General features: G+C 37.7%; 1 protein-coding gene across 2 annotated transcripts; it reads right to left on the bottom strand.

Moving 5' to 3' along the window:
- Positions 1 to 11,529: 11,529 nt before the first annotated feature.
- On the bottom strand, positions 11,530 to 20,300 carry LOC134662460 (cysteine--tRNA ligase, cytoplasmic). 2 transcript variants are annotated; one of them, XM_063518689.1, is made up of 12 exons: positions 20,226 to 20,283; positions 19,874 to 20,099; positions 19,408 to 19,674; positions 19,063 to 19,279; positions 18,637 to 18,847; positions 18,114 to 18,346; positions 17,121 to 17,354; positions 16,075 to 16,210; positions 14,229 to 14,434; positions 13,375 to 13,537; positions 12,884 to 13,080; positions 11,530 to 11,762 (listed from the first exon to the last, which is right to left on the bottom strand). In XM_063518689.1, the coding sequence occupies exons 2-12, from the start codon at positions 20,053 to 20,055 to the stop codon at positions 11,631 to 11,633; spliced, it is 2,178 nt and encodes a 725-aa protein (XP_063374759.1). In that variant the 5' UTR covers positions 20,056 to 20,099; positions 20,226 to 20,283; the 3' UTR covers positions 11,530 to 11,630. The 2 variants fall into 2 exon arrangements, with proteins under 2 accessions (XP_063374759.1, XP_063374760.1); XM_063518690.1 differs by having other exon boundaries at positions 11,531 to 11,762; positions 19,874 to 20,059; positions 20,226 to 20,300.
- Between the last annotated feature and the right edge of the window lie 203 nt (positions 20,301 to 20,503).

The following is a 20,503-nucleotide window of genomic DNA, read 5'->3' as shown; positions in this document are numbered from 1 at the left end:
TGAGCACCCCTCCCGCACCTCACAGTTTGGTGATTTGCGTCGGGAACAAAATGGCCAATATTAGGTTTCTATAGGCGGTGTTCTGTGGCCTGAACTGAACTGTATTTTCAACTCAAGTTATTTGTTTTACAAGGGGGCAAAGTTGTTGTTTAACCTCTCGTGCTAATATTGATAGCCGAACAAGCGAAACATTCTAAAATTGAACCTCGAGCGTAGCGAGTGTTTGAAAAACCTTTGCGAGGGTTCCAAGCGTTGCGAGGGTTTCAAAACACGAGGGTTAAACAAAATTTTCCACCGTGTGAAACACAACATTTTTAACCACACCAACACAAGAAAAATATAAATTGTAAAATATCAAATAAAATCAAAGCAAATCAATTCAAAATGAATATTATTAAATATTTATCATCCAAAATCATCATTTTAAAGTCAATTCTACCAGCCAACATAAGGAAACAATTCAAAATTTGCATTTGATTACTTTGCCCCACATGTGGATAAAATGAAACTTGCTCATCAGTTTTTGAACAATCAAGAGAGTTTGAGAACCAGCTGGTTTGGCGAAAAATAATTATCTACACATTATGTTAAAAGTAACAGAACAGAAGAAGCAGTAACATGACATATTGATATCATCTTAAATATAAGTACCTAATATTCCTACCAAAAAAGTATTTTAGAAATACCTATAAGAGTTTTGACAGCTCATATTTCAATAAACATTTTAAGTCTATATAAAAAATAATAGATTACTCAATAGGAAATTGAGTAGGCTGTAAGAAGATTTGGCGCGAGCAGAGTTCCGCGCTCACTTGGATGTTTGCGTTGACGGAAGCTTCCGATTGGATGATCAAAGTCCCCAGCACTGTCTTGTTTCTGAAGAACATTTGAAAATTAGGAAATTAAACTGTGCGCTGGCATATAAAAGGTGCGGAAACGCGGTCGCGGGCGTCGTGAATTCGTTTAATTTGGCTGCCGCTGACGCGACGCGGCGCGCCGTCTTTATGGATGTGAAATACTTACTGGAATGTTAATATTTTGGGGACTCAATTACTCAATGGACTCGTTCGTTGATCAGAATGATAAGCAGGTAAAAATTGCCTGGGTGATCTATATAAAAACAGTACATTTATGAAGAGGTTAGAAAGTGACCAAGACGGACGAGTTAGTTTGAGGGCCTACCCGTTAGGGGAGGATTTCAGCCAAGGAAATTTATTAATTGTATATTCATCATTTTGTTACGCGAGACTACAATTCCATATTCTTACCTACTTTCATTCAAAACACCTTGAAGTTGCTTAACTTTTGTAGGCGAAAATTAACACTATTTTTACAAATTTTGTTTTGTTTTTACAACAAATCCATAAGTGTATCGTCTCATCAAATAACAAAAACCGGCCAGGTGCGAGTCGGACTCGCCCACCGAGAGTTCCGTACAAATTTAACTAATTTATTTTTTATACAAATTTACAGTTTACAGATTTTTCCGTTTACCTTTTTTTATTTTACGTTAACTTAGAAATTAGATTTTTTTACAGCTTCTAGGGATAGACCTCCACGCGTTCCCGAGATAAAGGGTCTTGACAGACTGACGGAGGGACGGACTTTCCTTTTGAGACTTAAAAGCGCCTTACATGATGATAAACACACTTTCTTATTTTTAAAAGGATTAAAATTTAAAAGCCCTATCATAAATGATTTAATGAACTTGGTGCGCTGAGATTGGTTTAGAGTCAACCAATCAGTGAGTGGAAAGTAAAAGTGTAGTACAACCTAGTATAGTTGTTGTACAACTAAAACATTGTTGGACTGTTGGTTCAGGTGTACAACTAAGTCCTACTGTCTAGTCAATATTTAGATCTTCTATTGCCACATTTCCGAGTAGTGGCGTAAAAATTTTATATTTTACAATCAGAGTCAATAGTTCTCTTTTAGTTAGTCACTTAGGATTACACTATTACAGGGACGTGATTCGTGATTCGCCATAAACTATTTTTTTAAACGATGTAAATGTCAAACTGATTTTAATAACAAATAATATTAAAATGTTGATATTAATGGCCTTTACATAAATAATTATTAACTTCGCTTGAACTAATAATAACAGCCCTTGCCTTGTTCAAGGGCTTAAATTAGGCGCAGAGAAATTACAAAACAAAAGAGGGAAACTTGCGGCTGTTTAATGAGATTTAAATAATTAATGAGTGTGCAAAATTGGTTTCTTTTTTTTTCAGCAGCGGTAGCGAGTGCTTCGAGGGTCGCGATGAAAAACAAGCCATAATTGCGACCCCGTCCGAGACGTCGCTCGCTTCCAAAATACTTATTACCATCGAGGGAGCGGCTGCGGCCATCATTTATAAAATGCATCTTATTACGACAGCAATTAAACTTTTGCGCTGATAGAATTTCAGAATATTTCTTGTTGTCTTACCGCAATAATTGGGAGTTATCCCGGTATAACAATCTGAGACATTATTAGCCCTTACGCAACCGGGCCATTTTATTTAAAGTTGTCCCCTACACTTTTTTTTAAATTGTGTATTTATATGTTATTTCTACTCAGAATCACGAGCTCTTTCTATCCTAATAGAAGAAAAAAAGTGTCCCAAGGTTTTTTTCCCATTCCGTTACCATTTTTTATATTAGACTTTGTATGGCGGTTTCGGAATGGAAAGATCGAAAAATGTATGGAAATCTTAGGACACTTTTTTTCTCCTATTAGGATCAAAAGAGCTCATGATTCTGAGTAGAAATAACATAAAAAATTCCAATTTTGAAAAAAAAAGTGTAGGGGACAACTTTAAATAAAATGGCCCAACCACTGTTAACAAGGCATTGCGATAACGTTTCGCTGAGCTATCTTTCTCATCAAATTGTTATATTGTATCAAGCACTTTTCTTTATTTTATTCAAATATATACCAGAAAATACTCCAGCTTCGAAGCAACCGTCAGTCGTCACATCAAAATCCTGCTGTTCATTTCCACCTGAATGACCAATAAATAAGTACGTTTCTAACGTTACATTAAATTACATTCGCATGAAATGTTACTTAAATCATTTTTTTCCATCAAAATGCAACATTCACTTCATTGACTTCATTATACTGAAATTGTATAATCGTAAAATCTTTACGGAATATGGAAATGGAACGATTTTCGTATTCAAATTGTCGTCGGTCGTGATTGACATCTCGCCGGGCGGTCAGCCGTCGCGCTCCCGCTTTTGTCGACCCTGACGGCCATCCGAGCCGATTGTGATCAAACCCAGAAACTATTTAAATGTATTCTTAAAGAACTTCAACTTGGGGTAAATTAAATAAATTCTTTGGGAATTTCCGTTACGAATTTTAATTAGAACGCCCGAGCAGTTATGCGAATTTATGAAGATATTTCCGTTACTGTTGCGTTAAATTTCTTATGGGAGTTCGGTTTACGTAGTCCCGTATTGTTAATCGCATCGCAGATTGGTCGTCAGATAAGAGTACTTATATGCGTGCAAAAGTAACAAGCCAAAGAAAGCAAGTAGGTATGTAGTTAATGTAATAATACATTCCCTATTGGTTGTAGGTAGCTAGGTACATTTAATATGGCTGTAACTGGGTGCGGCTTTATGGTGGTAATTGCTAATGATGTTACTGATAAACATAGCAGGGTACCGTCAATTAAATTGTTAACTTCATTCATGACTAATCCGTTACTGAAAAAGTTAATTTTGTTAAACATTAAAGCGTTACTGTTCGGTAGATTTAACGGAAGTTAATCGTTACCTAATCCGTTTACACGTGATAAAAATTGAATTTTGAATGTCGTTGTGTGAGTAATTTACTTATTAAAATGTTTGGTTTGGGCTCTTTTTCTTTAGACCGAGTAACGGAACTAAAAAGTCTTTCTCAACAACATCGCTTTAGCATCAGCCATATCAACAGGGAACTTCGGACGAATATACGCGACAAGTTGGGATTGTTCATCAAGTGTAGGTACTTACCAAACCTTTTCTGTATATCATTTAACACAATGCCGTATTAATTAAACTGTGCAATTAAACTTTATACAGTCGAAGGCAGATTAGCCAGAACGTAGATACTTATCAGGTCGTCTTTTACGCGGCGCGGCGCAATCCGCACGGTATCTTTTTGGCAAATTGGCGTTAACGGAAGTTGTCTTGTGCGTTAACATTTTTATAGTTAGCTTTAAAGTTAATCCGTTACTAGTAACTTCGTTAAGTATCGGTCATGTGTCCAACTCTGCTAATGCTGAATAAAGAACTGTAAAGGTACGAGTATATATAACGGGAGTTTTATGTAAGACAGTTTCTGATACATTGTTCGTTACGCCATTTTCTCTACTGATGGCTGTGTAAGCCCCCACTTTTGTGACTCGAATAGTAATTTTCATTATTTTTACAAAAACTGTTCTAGATGCAACAAAACTACCAAATGTTGTAGGTATGCTGAGAAATTATGCTTGCTAAGACTTATTTATGTATATACCAAAAGCGACGTAAAGCTTTGGATTCCTCCGAAAACGGTGCCGTCATATTACGGCCGCTATATAGCGTTGACTGACGTCACTAGAACGTTGTCTATGTAAACAAGATGGCGCGGTTTCCTAGACGGCGTTACGTTACGTTGGTTGTCAACGTAACGTAAGATGACGGCCGTCATGACGGTGTCGATAGTTTCGTGAACTTTTTATTAGACTAGCTGTTGCCCGCGACTTCGTACGCGTGGATTTGTATATTGGTGGTTATAAATTCTACATTCGCTTAGAACATTATGCAGCAAAAGATAGCAGTAGGGGCGGTTAATCATTCATTTGTTAATTATTATACAACGCATGAGATTTGTCTTTCACAACCTGGCTACGAAGTTTCAAGCCCTTAACTGAATAAAATTGTTCTCGATATAATCTCTCTCAACCCCCAGAAGATTTTCAAGTCCACTATTTAATAAAATCTACTACCTAACTACCTATACCCTCCTCCAATTGAGGGGGGATTTAAATCTTCTCGGGGCAGAGGTGTAGGGTTGGAGCCGGTCTACCTAGCTTTATTTGACGTTCATAAGCGCATTATAACGTATACCTACTTGAATAAACTATCTTTTATCTTTATCTTATCTTTATTTACGAAATTTGAAGTTCATAGCTTTAAATAAAATTTGAACCCTCTACCAACTCTCAACCCCTGTTTAAACTTTTAGGGGATAAATTTTTTAAAACGCTGAAATTAGTTTTCTTGTTTTTTAATTTAATACCTTTTTGCAAAGTTTCAAGGTCCTAGCTTAAAATAAAATTTGCACCCCAAGACAAAGTTTCATCCCCTTTTTTACCCCCTTAGGGGTTGAATTTCCTAAAACGTCGCAATTACTTTTTTTTGTAATCGGCTATTATGCCTTTCTAAGAAGTTTCAAAGCATTTGTAATGGATTCAAACTTCGTACGCGTGGATTTGTATATTGGTGGTTATATATTCTATATTAGCTTAGAACATTATGCAGAAAACGATAGCAGTAGGGACTGCAGTTAATCATTTGTTAATTATTATACACAACCTGGCTACGAAGTTTCAAGCCCCTAACTGAATAAAATTGTTCTCGATATAATCCCTCTCAACCCCCAGCATATTTTCAAGTCCACTATTTAGTAAAACCTACTACCTAACTACCTATTTACGAAGTTTGAAGTTCCTAGCTTTAAATAAAATTTGAACTCTCTACCAACTTTCAACCCCTTCTTAAACCTTTTAGGGGATGAATTTTTAAAAAATCTGAAATTACTTATTATGTATTATAATAATATGCCTTTATACAACGATTCAAGCCCCGTACTCAAAAAAATGTTTGACCTCCATACAAATTTTCAACCCCTTTTTTACCAACTTGAGGGAAGAATTTTCAAAAATGCCGAAATTACTTTTCTTGTATTCTAATAATATGTCTTTATACAAAGATTCAAGTCCCGCACACAAAAATGTTTGATCTCCATACAAACTTTCTACTCCTATTTAACCCTTTTAAGGGATGAATTTTTAAAAACGCTAAAATCAGTTTTCTTGTATTCTTATAATATGCCCTTATACGAAGATTCAAATCCCGCACTCAATAAAATATTTGATGTGCATACAAGCTTTCAACCCCTTTTTCACCACCTTGGGGGATGAATTTTCAAAAACGCTGAAATTAGTTTTCTTGTATTCTAATAATATGCCTTTATACAAAGATTCAAGTCCCGCACTGAAAAAAAATGTTTGATCTCCATACAAACTTTCAACCCCTATTTAACCCTTTCAAGGGATGAATTTTTAAAAACGCTGAAATTACTTTTCTTGTATTCTTATAGTATGCCCTTGTACAAAGATTCAAGTCCCGCACTCAAAAAAATATTTGATGTGCATACAAACTTTCAACCTTTTTTTCACCACCTTGAGGGATGAATTTTCCAAAACGCTGAAATTAGTTTTCTTCTCTTTTATTATAATACCTTTTTACGAAGTGTCAAGTTCCTAGCTTACAATAAAATTTGAACCCCAAGACAAACTTTCATCCCCTTTTTAACCCCCTTAGGGGTTGAATTTCCAAAAAACGTCCCATAGCTTTTTTTTTGTAATCGGCTATTATGCCTTTCTAAGAAGTTTCAAAGCATTCAAACTTTAATGGATTCAAACTTTCAACCCCTTTTTATCCCTTTTAGGGGATGAATTTTCAAAAACGCTGAAATTACTTTTCTTGTATTTTAATAATATCTCCATATACAAAGTTTCAAGTCCCGCAATCAAAAAAATTTTTCTTCTCCATACAAATTTTCAACCCCTTTTTCACCACCTTAGGGGATGAATTTTCAAAGACGCTGAAATTAGTTTTCTTGTTTTTTAATATTATAAAGTTTCTAATTCCTAGTCCAAAATAAAACTTGAACCCCATACAAACTTTCATGCCCTTTTTAACCCCCTTAGGGGTAGAATTTCTCAAAATCGCTTCTTAGCTCTTATACATTTTATAAATGCAACCTCGTGTCCAAATTTCAACTTTCTAGCATTTGTAGTTTCGGCTCTGCGTTGATGAGTCAGTCAGTCAGTCAATCAGTCAGGACACGTGCATTTATATATATAGATAGATAGATAGATAGATAGCTGTTGCCCGCGACTTCGTACGCGTGGATTTGTATATTGGTGGTTATATATTCTACATTAGCTTAGAACATTATGCAGCAAAATATTGCAGTAGGACGGTTAATCATTTGTTAATTATTAATATTATACAACGCATGAGATTTGTCTTTCACAACCTACGAAGTTTCTAACCCCTAACTAAATAAAATTGTTCTCGACATAATCCCTCTCAACCCCCTTAGAAGATTTTCATGTCCTCTATTTAATAAGACCTACTACCTAACTACCTATTTACGAAGTTTGAAGTAAATAAAATTTGAACCCCATATAAACTTTCAACCCCTTTTTAACCATTTTAGAGGATGAATTTTTAAAAACGCTGAAATTACTTTTCTTGTATTCTAAATATGCCTCTGTACAAAGATTCAAGCCCGTTCTCACAAAAATGTTTGAACTCCATACAAACTTTCAACCCCTTTTTCACCACCTTGAGATATAAATTTTCAAAAACGCTGAATTTTATTTTTCGTTTTAAAATAATACCTTTTTATGAAGTTTCAAGTTCCTAGCTTAAAATAAAATTTGTACCCTGTACAAACTTTCAACCCCTTTTTAAACCTGTTAGGGGATGAATTTTACAAAACGCTGAAATTACTTGTATTATCTTCTAATAATATCCCCAAATACAAAGATTCAAGTCCCGCGCACTAAAAAATTTTTGATATCCATACAAACTTTCAACCCCTTTTTCGTCACCTTAGGGGATGAATTTTCAAAAACACTGAAATTAGTTTTCTTGTGTTTAAATTTAATATCTTTTTGCAAATTTTCAAGTTCCTACCTTAAAATAAAATTTGCACCCCAAGACGAACTTTCATCCCCTTTTTAAATCCCTTAGGGGTTTGAACTTCCAAAAACGTTGCAATTACTTTATTTTGTAATCGGCTATTATGCCTTTCTAAGAAGTTTCAAAGCATTTGTTATGGATTCAAACTTTTAACCCCTTTTTAACCCTGTTAGGGGATGAATTTTACAAAACGCTGTAATTACTTTTCCTGTCTTTTAATAATATCCCCAAATACAAAGATTCAAGTCCCGCGTTCGAAAAAATGTTTGATATCCATACAAACTTTCAACCCCTTTTTTACCACTTTACGGGATGAATTTTCAAAAACGCAGAAATTTGTTTTCTTGTATTTTAATAATATATCTTTTTACGAACTTTCAAGTACCTAGCTTAAAATTTGAACCACATACAAACTTTCAACCTCTTTTTAACCCTGTTAGGGGATGAATTTTACAAAACGCTGAAATTACTTTTACTGTCTTTTAATAATATCCCCAAATACAAATATTCCAGTCCCGCGCTCGAAAAAATGTTTGTTATCCATACAAACTTTCAACCCTTTTTTCACCACCTTAGGGGATGAACTTTCAAAAACGCTGAAATTAGTTTTCTTGCATTTTAATAATATATCTTTTTACGAACTTTCAAGTACCTAGCTTAAAATAAAATTTGAACCACATACAAACTTTCAACCTCTTTTTAACCCTGTTAGGGGATGAATTTTACAAAAGGCTGAAATTACTTTTCTTGTCTTTTAATAATATCCCCAAATACAAAGATTCAAGTCCCGCGCTCGAAAAAATGTTTGATATCCATACAAACTTTCAACCCTTTTTTCACCACCTTAGGGGATGAATATTCAAAAACGCTGAAATTAGTTTTCTTGTATTTAAATTTAATATCTATTTGCAAAGTTTCAAGTTCCTAGCTTAAAATGAAATTTGCACCCCAAGACGAACTTTCATCCCCTTTTTAACCCCCTTAGGGGTTGAATTTCCAAAAACGTCGCAATTACTTTATTTTGTAATCGGCTATTATGCCTTTCTAAGAAGTTTCAAAGCATTTGTAATGGATTCAATCTTTCAACCCCTTTTTAACCCTGTTAGGGGATGAATTTTCAAAAACGCTGAAATTACTTTTCTTGTCTTATAATAATATCCCCATATACAAAGTTTCAAGTCCCACACTCACAAAAATATTTGATCTCCATACAAACTTTCATCCCCTTTTTCACCACCTTCGGGGATGAATTTTCAAAAACGCTGAAATTAGTTTTCTTGTTTTTTAATATAATACATTTTTACAAAGTTTTAAATTCCTAGCTTAAAATAAAACTTGTACCCCATACAACCTTTCATCCCCTTTTTAACCCCCTTAGGGGTTGAATTTTTCAAAATCGCTTCTTATCTCTTGTACACTTTATAAATGCAACCTAGTGTGCAAATTTCAACTTTCTAGCTTTTGTAGTTTCGGCTCTGCGTTGATGAATCAGTCAGTCAGTCAGTCAGTCAGTCAGTCAGGACACTTGCATTTATATATATAGAAGATAGCGGTGACGCCATTTTGAATAAATGACACGAGATTTGAATAAATGATTCCGTACTACGATTATTTTCCTCTTCTGATGATATTTCATCCTCCAAGTAAATTATAGATGATCAAGCAAATCTTGTCAGTAGGAAAAGGCGCGAAATTCAAATTTTCTATGGGACGTTATCCCATCGCGCCTACATTTTTCAAATTTGCCGCTTTGACCTTGGTGGATGACGGTGTGTTATGACGCCGTGGTACTTTCCACATGTCGCCACCGTAAAGACGGCCGTCTTTTGCGGCCGCTATATGACGGCCGTCATATGACGGCACCGTTTTCGGAGGAATCCAAAGCTTAAGAGACATCGGCCTAGTAATAATTGGTTTAAATTTCAAGAGAAGGGCGCTATAGCCTATATTTTTGTTTTTTTAGAAATAATATTGTTTTACTTACCCACGATGAGACAGCTTTCACATCGGTAATTATCTGCAACCGATCGTGAGTCTAAAACTAAAGATTAATTTATGCTTAAGGGCTTATTACATATACGTTTTCACATTTGTTGGGAGTGACAGATATATGTATTATATTCAAAGAGAGCAGAAAGTGTCTGACGAAATTATAGATGTAACAAGCCCTTGAGGATAATCAATAAATTTACCTTTGCAATGAATCGGTGAGTGATCATCGGTCTTGGGTAGAAAGTGTCCAACGATACAATAAATGAGTCTTCTAGTCCTGTCAGACCGTTGCGTACGATCCCTAGGACACCGCACACCGCGTGTCGCGTGCGCAGCGCCACCCCTCCCGCGACGCAGCAGCTCACAAAAAACGGCGGATTGTTTACCTCACTTTTTACCTTTTTTTCAACTTTTATTCGTATTTTATCGGGGCGCGCGCGGCGGCCGCTTTTATAGAGTCCTCAATGAAGCGTTATGCACTTCTATTGTCAACATCCAAGTCGCGGTAATTCATTTTTAATGTTAACTTAAATGTAGATAATCGGCGGACTGTTCGAGCAGCCCTCTTCTTTTTATTTAATTTGTTGACAACTTGACATTGACGTGATCATTTATAAAATGTGGACACATTATTCCACAGAAATCGTTTTTTATTATAGTAATAGTTTCTTGTGTTAAGATTATGGGGATTTATAATTAATAAAGAAAATAATAATATGCCAACACGTTTTATTGTATAAAATTTGCAAAAATTTGATTCACACAAAATCAACTGTTTCGTTTACTTAATGCAATGCATATTTAGGCAATGATTTTAATACTGTTTAGATCGTATTTTCTATGGTCTTATTTGGTAAGTATTGCATTTAAGTATAGGTAAAACATGTATGAAATGTAAATGTTATTAGAATGTTGTTTTTTTAACCAAGGTTATTTGATTCAAAGCACTGTTGAAAGTTCCTTCGCAATTGCAATTATTGCGTTGATATCGAGTATTACTATTATTTTGTTGTTTAAAAGCACGTTGACATTGCCATACTATTTACTAAGAATAAATTAATTTTCTTAAGGATAAACTGATACAGCGATACAGCCAATTAATGAAAGATATGAAAATGAAATTGTAACAATTAAATGCAGGTTTGTGCATTCCATACCTTGGTTTCTAGTTTAAGAAAATCGTTAATTATAAGTAGGCACTTCTTATTCAGCCGCGTTATACATATTAATTCATCATTTGAACACGATACATTTTGATATTGCTGAACTACTACTATGTTTTATCAGTAATAGATTCGCCAGTACTTTAAGAAGTTGTTTGGAATGTGACGTACCTATTAAATTCTGAATTAAATACTACATAGTACATACATACACGACTACAAATAATGAAGTATCCACTTTAAAAAAAGCTTTGACTTTGAGACTCCGTAGATTTATAAGCTGAACTGGTGAACCAGCCAGGTATGAAACCATAATTGCATTTAGGCTAAAAAGCACGCTTGCAGCTGACGGTATGTTTTGCCAGGGCCTGTGTTTAATCCCAAAGACTGAAATAATGTGACACCAGGTAAACTAGTCTGACTAGAATACCTATCTTGCTGTTAACACACGACATCAAAGATAATGAAATATCAGTCTCTAGGATACAAAGTCGCACTTGAAGTATGAAGGAATCGATTCTAACCGCTGGTAGCGTTGAGCGAGGCTAAGTACTCGTTGTATTTCTTCTCCTGGGCCTGTTGCAGCTTTTGCAGCTTTTTGACGAGTCCCTTGCTCAACTCCTTACCTTCGTGGTCGTGTGTTGGGAGACCCTATAACAAAAATGTTGCGGTTTACTTATCTTCATATGTAGGTTGGATCAACCATAAATTACTGAAAAACAGCAGAGAACTATACTTCCCGAACAAAAAAACAGCGAGCAAAATTACTATTTTTATCACACATTTACATTTCAACCAAGTTATAAAATGAGTCTTCCTGTCACTTGGGATAGTGAAATCCCATTAGGGTCTTGTTAATCCGGACCCTATCTTGACTGAGCGAGCGAAGCGTCCGTGAAGGTCGCATCTCTTCACCGATTCTCGTTAAATTTTGTGAGCAGATATTTTCTTTTTCAATTATTTTTGTCAAAATAGCGGAGCCATCCATTGAGTTATTAAATATTACTATAAAAAAGCCATCACAAATTACGTAAATTGTCGCAATCGCAACCTGTACCGCGCGACCAAAACATCGTAAGCGCCCTAAAGTTCATGGCGCTTATGCGTTAAGGTCGCGAGATTCACGCTCCGGTTGTACGTCAAAACAACAACAACTCATGGCGTAAAATACTGGTTCTCTGTGCCGGTTGCCACGGAGCCATGGGGGTGCGCGACGTCTACAGCTCACAGCCCCTAAAGCTTTGGATTCCTCCGAAAACGGTGCCGTCATATGACGGCCGTCATATAGCGGTCGCAAAAGACGGCCGTCTTTACGGTGGCGACATGTGGAAAGTACCACGGCGTCATAACACACCGTCATCCACCAAGGTCAAAGCGGCAAATTTGAAAAATTTAGGCGCGATGGGATAACGTCCCATAGAAAATTTGAATTTCGCGCCTTTTCCTACTGACAAGATTTGCTTGATCATCTATAATTTACTTGGAGGATGAAATATCATCAGAAGAGGAAAATAATCGTAGTACGGAATCATTTATTCAAATCTCGTGTCATTTATTCAAAATGGCGTCACCGCTATCTAACGGCCGTCATCTTACGTTACGTTGACAATCAACGTAACGTAACGTCGTCTAGGAAACCGCGCCATCTTGTTAACATAGACAACGTTCTAGTGACGTCAGTCAACGCTATATAGCGGCCGTAATATGACGGCACCGTTTTCGGAGGAATCCAAAGCTTAATTGACAAAGTTATAAATAAGATGTGACCCCACCTTGTCGTCGAACTGCGAGTACTTGTCGGCCTCCTCGCGGAACATGTCCCCGGGCGGGACCCTCCTCAGCTCGTCCTTGAGCCGCTGCGCTTCGGCCAGTTCTTGCTTCTTCTTAAGCTTCTCTGCTTCTATTCGCTTTTTCTCTTCCTTCTCTCGCATCAATTCTTCTTTGCTGACCAGCTTCACCACTGTGCGGTCTGTGTGATTAAAAATGTTATTATAATGTGTCTTGGATATTGAAGGATTGATCGACCCCTATTACACTAGCAGTATAAGGTATCATGCGATACTATGTGTAATGCTGTAGCATAAAAAGATTGAAGCGTATCGCAGAAACAATATAACCTGAAGACCCGCGATAATATTATCACGATAACACTGTTAGTAACTTGGGATTTGGGATACGCCAAAACATTAAAATAAAATACATCGGCGGCCTTGACTGCGCTGTACAAGCAAGAGTGGACTCTGTCTGCAAACACAAGGCTCACCGGGCTTGTCCTCGAGCCGCACGCCCAGCTCGGGCAGGTCGACGTCGCGCAGCTGGTCGCACAGCGCCAGCACATCGGTGGCCTTGACCGCTCGCGCTGCGTCCCGGACGCGCGCTCGGAATGTGCTCAGCGCTTCCAGGTATGGCATCACCACTTCCTCTAGCTGTAACAATAACAAACATTTATTTTCAATATTCTACTATGATTTCCATAACACAAGATTTATATCAGTAATGATTCAAATAGTCGTTACTACACTTACAATACAAGTGAATAATGATAGGATGACAGTGAAGCCTTATTTAAAACCAAATTATTATCTGTTGGCAACCTCAGCTAGCTCGTCTAACTCACCTTAGTTACGTTGTGTGGAAAATGTATTGTTAATACATATTAAGTTGTTAATTAGTATTTTATAGGTAGGTACTTATTCTAAATTATTGAAATTTATACTTAGTCTTTTTCTGAGTGTTAACTTACAGTTTAAATTAAACATTATAATACTTAATGCATGCTGTGATTGCCTTTAAGTGGGGGATCAATAATAAATGTGCCCTCTTAGTATGTTACTTATACTTAGTATGTAAATTGTATCTTCTGTTGGTGATCCTAATAAACAAATAGGACGCCTCGCCAGGATCATAGGCTAGGTAATCGTCCTTTTTTTGTCTTATATCCAATGTTACGTGTTTTGTGTCAAACAGTGCTTCAAGGCACATATAATTAACCAAATTTCACAATTTTATTAAACAAACGTTATTAACGTCTCTGAGGGACTTGATGGCCACAGAGTCCTTCAAGGGAACCCCAAACTTGTGCAGTACCTATACTTAATGTGTTAGTGATGTACTCACACAGACGTTGTCGCCACCTCCGACGGGGAAGCCGATGCCGCCTCGGGGTCCCTCCACCGCGCCGAAGACGTGCAACACGTCGGTGACGTAGCGCGCGGCCGCGGCCAGCAGCGGCGCGGGGCGCGGCGCGGCGCGGCGCAGGAACACGTGGCACGCCGCCACCAGCTCGCGCAGCGCGTCCAGCGCGCCGCGCGTGTCGATGTTGTCTGCCATAACAACAACAACTCAGCTGTTACCGAACGTTCAATCTAGCAAACCAATTTATCAGTAGACCAAACAATGCAGTTAGCAGAACAATGTATCAGGGTCTTCACAAAAGAAATCTTATCAATAGAAAACGGGGGCGCGGCGCAGGAACACGTGACACGCCGCCACCAGCTCGCGCAGCGCGTCCAGCGCGCCGCGCGTGTCGATGTTGTCTGCCATAACAACAACAACTCAGCTGTTACCGAACGTTCAATCTAGCAAACCAATTTATCAGTAGACCAAACAATGCAGTTAGCAGAACAATGTATCAGGGTCTTCACAAAAGAAATCTTATCAATAGAAAACGGGGGCGCGGCGCAGGAACACGTGACACGCCGCCACCAGCTCGCGCAGCGCGTCCAGCGCGCCGCGCGTGTCGATGTTGTCTGCCATAACAACAACAACTCAGCTGTTACCGAACGTTCAATCTAGCAAACCAATTTATCAGGCGCGGTCCTTCTTCAGGGAGCTCGGGAGTCGCTTGCGAGAGAGGGGACTTGATCCCCGCTCCGGGTCATTCCTGGTGCAAAGGTTATCTATTGCAATTCAACGCGGAAACGCAGCGAGCGTGTTGGGGACTTTTGCGCCTGGGATGACTCGGGGTGGGTTATTTGATTAGTTACCTAGTATTAGTACCTAGCTTTTAGTTTTATGTTAAGTGTCTTGTGTTAAATGTAGTAGTTTTTAAGGTTTTTTATTATTGTATTTTTTGACATGTGTGGTTTAAGTAACATAATAAAATTAATTGATTTATCAGTAGACCAAACAATGCAGTTAGCAGAACAATGTATCAGGGTCTTCACAAAAGAAATCTTATCAATAGAAAACGGCGCAAATTTCAAAATTTGTACCGGGTCGACCCATGGCGCCTACGTTTTTCAAATTTGGGATGGACGATTTTTTTTTAATTTCCACAAGTACTTGCTAGTGGGTTTGCTACAGTTTAAACCTGGAAATTAGATAGCACCTTGTGTAAAAACTGCAACTAGAATCACAGACGTAATAAAATATGTTGTGATTCTTTGACAGCTCTCTACAGTGTTTTTATTTAGGTAGTAAAAAATGTAAACAATGTTTTTTTTTACATTTTCGGGTACTCCAAACATTTATTAGTTACCTAACCATCCTAATACAAAAACACCATGATCTGCCTCTTAAGATCGGTTTTCCTAGGATAGCGGTGCCGTCATATAGCGGCCGTCTCCATACTAAATAATACGGCTAAATATGGATGTCGTAGTATTTGTATGGAGACGGCCGCTATATGACGGCACCGCTATCGGAGGAAACCAAAGCTTTAACGTCCCTTTCTGGCTTTAACCTATTTCATTTAATCGTGTAATGTTTTCATTTAACTATCCAACCTATGTAAATTAGTATAGTATCAGGATTTACAAAGTAGTTTTTTTTTTAACTCTACGAGTACCTATGTAAATTAGTATAGTTTCAGGCCTTTTTTTAATCTCTACATATGTAATAGTTATAATGACTATGTATTAACAGTATAAGTGTTTTGGCATATCTAGAGCTGTAAACTTATACCTGTATTTATTTAAAGAATAAAGAATCCATGGTAATGGGGCAGGTGAGGCATATTTACCGCAGAGGGCAGCGTGGACTTGGTCCTTGGCGGCCTGCAGCTTGGCGGCCAGCGCGCGCTCCTCGACGCGCCACGCCCCGCCGCAGCCCTCGTCGAAGCCCGCGCGCATCGCGTCCTTCACCGTCAAGAAGAATTCCTACAACAATTCACTCGCGTCATGGCTCCCTCTGCAAACCTGAGGGCCTACCGCGAAACTTCATTCGAATTTGCCTCTCTATCGCTCGAATGCGCAAGAGAAATGAAGAGGCAAATAATGAAACTTTCATTTTTATTGGTCGCCGTAGGCCATATGATGACTGTCTCCGGTAGCTACGAGTCAGTGTAAATAAAAACCATCTGTCAATCACAAACTAAAGATAAATGTGTTTTATCGCAACCAAATGAGACGCAAAAAACCCACAGATTATGAATGGTTCCCAATATGTTTCAGGAAAAAAATTGTAGTCTGTGGTTTGTAATGCGTTGTATCGCAACCAAATGAGACGCATAAAACCCACAGATTATAAATGGTTCCCAATATGTATCAGGAAACAAAAAAATCTGTGGTTTATGTACTTATCTACGGATTTTGAGTATCCAGAGATGATTTTTAAGCGATTGCAGCGCCATCTGCGTTAGGGTATGAATATTTATCCTCATAGTCAATCTGATGTGTAGAAATGGAGTATATTCAGAGCTACATGGTGTCTAGTACCTAGGTATGAGTAAAAATGTTTTAAAACGCAATTAATATCATGAGATAATCTTACACAAATCGAGCTAATCCCACAGTAAGCTCAATAAGGCTTGAGTTGTGGATACTAGACGAAGAAACATGAAATAGATAGATTAATACCTACTTAAAGACAGAAAATATTCATACATCAGGAGTTGTATGTTTATTACACAAATATCTGTGACAAACATGAAATTCCTGAGTTTTGAATGTTATCTTTAAAATGAATGTCCTTACCAGGATTCGAAACTTCTGCTTCATAGGCATTATCAGTTGGTCACTACCGTCGAAGCTAGGTATTGTTAAATACGACACGCTGGGCAACACTCACATTAAACATCTTCTCAGTCTGAATGGCCATCTCCATGGTATTGGTGGAGTAGTCGAGCGTGTCCTTCCAGCCGTGCAGCAGGAACGCGAGCCGCAGCTGGCGCGCGCTGTGCCGCCGCAGCGCCTCGCCGATCGTCACGAAGTTCTTCAGCGACTTGGACATCTTGCAGCCCGCGATGGTCAGGTGCCCCGTGTGCAGGAAGTACTTCACCCAGCCGGGCTTGTCGAAGTATGCCTGGCGACAAATTTACTTTTCTCAAACACGCGCCGAAATATTGTCTTTATGTTCCTGATTGTTGCTCTAAGAACACACGCCGGCAATGGTTTTTTTTTCATATAAACTGCATGTGCCTGTTATTCCTATCTGCCTTTTCATGCTCAGCTTCTGTAGTAATGGACTATTATGATTGCAATAGGTACTAAAAATATGTACTACTAAAATTGTATATGTCCAACCATTAAATAACTCTTTGGTCTAAACTCTAAAGTAACAAATCAATTCATGACCTTTCTTATCTCAATGTATGCATGTTTAATTCCTCAATGATAGACGAGATAACGTACCTATACACCGTTTAGCGGTTACAATTTTTCCACAATTTGACTAGAGTGGCAACTGAATTATGTGATGTGGATGGAAAATCAAGTGACTTAGGCGCAAAAACACAAATTTTTAAAGTTATTTATTTGATTGATGATTTCGTATGGACGAGTTACAATCAAAAATGAGTCACTCTTTTTTACGTGTAGAGGAAAAATGGGACAGTAGCCAAATTGACTGATTGGCAATGGGATTGGCAACTATCAAAGGTTTGCATAGATGGCGTCCGCATAGGTTTTCCCTGTCTCCAGTTTTGTTCTATGAGGTTTGGCTTATAGGCCATAGAATCCAGTTTAAAACAATTCTAGAGATTGACAAGAAAACGTATGCTGGAACGATATGTAAAATACATACCACCCACCCCATTGTATCGGCCGGTTGGGTATTACCTACCTCACTCTGAGCCAGCTCATTGTCATGGTGCGGGAACTTGAGGTCGACGCCGCCGGTGTGCACGTCGAGCGTGTCGCCGAGCACGTCGGCCGCCATGGCCGAGCACTCGATGTGCCAGCCGGGCCGGCCGAGCCCCCACGGCGACCCCCACGAGGGCTCGCCCGCCTTGCTCCGCTTCCACAGCGCAAAGTCGTTCGCGGACCGCTTCTCCGAGCTGTCGGCGCTGAGGTCGCCTGCAAATACTCATCCTATTATTCACAGGTCACCTTAAACTAGTCTAGTAGTATGTTATTTGTTTAAACTTTATTGCACAAAATACAAATAAAATGTACAAATGTAATGTCAAATGACATTTTTAAGGACATTTTCTAACAGATGTGGGTAAGAAACATATTCCTAAATATTTTTTGTCAACATACTTTTGGGCCATCCTGTAATCAATGTTGCTTCCTAGTTCCTACAGACTCAATATTGGGTCAGTCAAAAGAATCAAACTTCTGTAGTTATAATTGTCTAGAATTACCTTCCCCTTCTTGTAATGAGTTGGTGTCTCCGTATGCTTCAGGCACCAGCCGGGCATAATGGTGGTGCTTCTTGCTGTCAAACTCACTCACATTGAAATACACTGAGCCATTTGATTCATAAGCTAGACCATTTTCAATGATTTTCTCTATAAACTTAACTATCTGTGGTACATATTCACTAACTCTTGTTAATACATCTGGGGGTAGGACCTGGAATGTAACACAGTTTGGGATTACTTCAGGAAAAAATATTTAATTTCTCACATATAATTTTAGCTCATATTTAGTTTCAAACCAGTATTAATAAAAGAAAGAGTCATCCCTGTTAAATTTTCATTCTATAGCTATTACCTGTTTTCAATCCCTAACAATCACTTTTTGGAAATGTAGTATGAATCTTTGTATTATATTTTTATCATACTCACATTTAAAGCTTTCATATCTTTATGAAACTCATTTTCCCAATATCTTGGTAACGTGGTGAATATTGCATTATCAGTGACTGTGCTACCAAACTGGCTGTCTAACCATTCTGATATTGGGTCCTTTGCTGACGTAAGCAATGCATTCTTTGCTTCAGAGATCTTGGCATCATTCTTACATTCTACTGCTAACTTGAGATCCTGAACTGCAGAAGCTACACTGAAAAATTCAATTAATTCCTATTATATTATCTAAAACAGCACAATATTGTAAGTTTACATTTCAGTTTAAAAAAAATGCTGATGTTATTGAGTTATATGCCAATTAAATTAAGCAAAAGTGCTTACCTGTCTAACATCTTTTGCATGGCAACCTTTTTATCTGGGTCACCAGTGGTTCTGACAATGTTCTCATAGTAATTCACAACTGTTGTTGCATCATCTATTGTTTTACTCAAATCTCTCTCTTCTTTTGCATACTTTTCATATAAATGGTTCTGTCTTGCTCTTTTAATGATTTTGTCATCAATGTCTGTGATGTTCATCACATACAGAATATCCAGTCCAAAATAATTAGACATTACTCGTCTGAGAATGTCAAAAGATATATATGACCTGTAAAATCAATATGAATATTATGAAACCAAATTAAATAACAAGTGATAAATTTACAGTAATGTCTGTGACTCAAGGATATAAGGATATTTCCAAAAAAAGGATTGTTGAGGATATCTCAAAATGTTGACTTAGAAGGTATCTGGCATGTAGTATGCGCCACGTAATTAAAAATTAAAATCGTAAATAATTATACTACCTGGCATGACCCATGTGGGAGGCATCGTAAACAGTGGGCCCGCAGGTGTACCAGTTGACCCTGTTGCCATTGGAACATACGAATTCCTCCTTTTGCCGCGATAAACTGTTGTATAACCGTAACACTGGCCTTTCTTCATTATTTAACGGCCGTGACCAAATAGGCTGACTTCTTTTAGACATTGTTCTATCATGAAATTAAAACCCGCACTGTGAAACACTGTAAACTATACCAAATACTTGGATTAATGCCACGATTTATGGTTCAACTTAAAGCAAAATTATAGAGGAAGGTGTGAACACTATATTCCTTGACATCAAATATTACAAAATCGCCACGGAGACAAACTAACCTCAGTAAGAATATAAAATCATGCTCCTCTAGCCGTTTCCACGTCCAGCATTATCCTGTTTGACATTGACAGATACCACAGAATTACGCTGCTCAAGTTGCTTTGAAAACTGCTGACACTGACGAAAAATATAAAGATGTCTTAAATATGTCTTAAATGGTTTTACTTTTTGCATGCTTGGCCTTAATTGATGCCATTCCATTCTAGCAAAGTCAATGTTGGCAGCAAATGTTGAGATAAATGTACGTTGATCAGCTGTGCTTTGAGTAGAACAGTAA

The sequence above is a fragment of the Cydia amplana genome, chromosome 3 (assembly GCF_948474715.1).
Source record: "Cydia amplana chromosome 3, ilCydAmpl1.1, whole genome shotgun sequence".
Classification (NCBI taxonomy): Eukaryota; Metazoa; Arthropoda; class Insecta; order Lepidoptera; family Tortricidae; genus Cydia; species Cydia amplana.
This window is presented reverse-complemented; position numbering and strand designations above follow the sequence as displayed.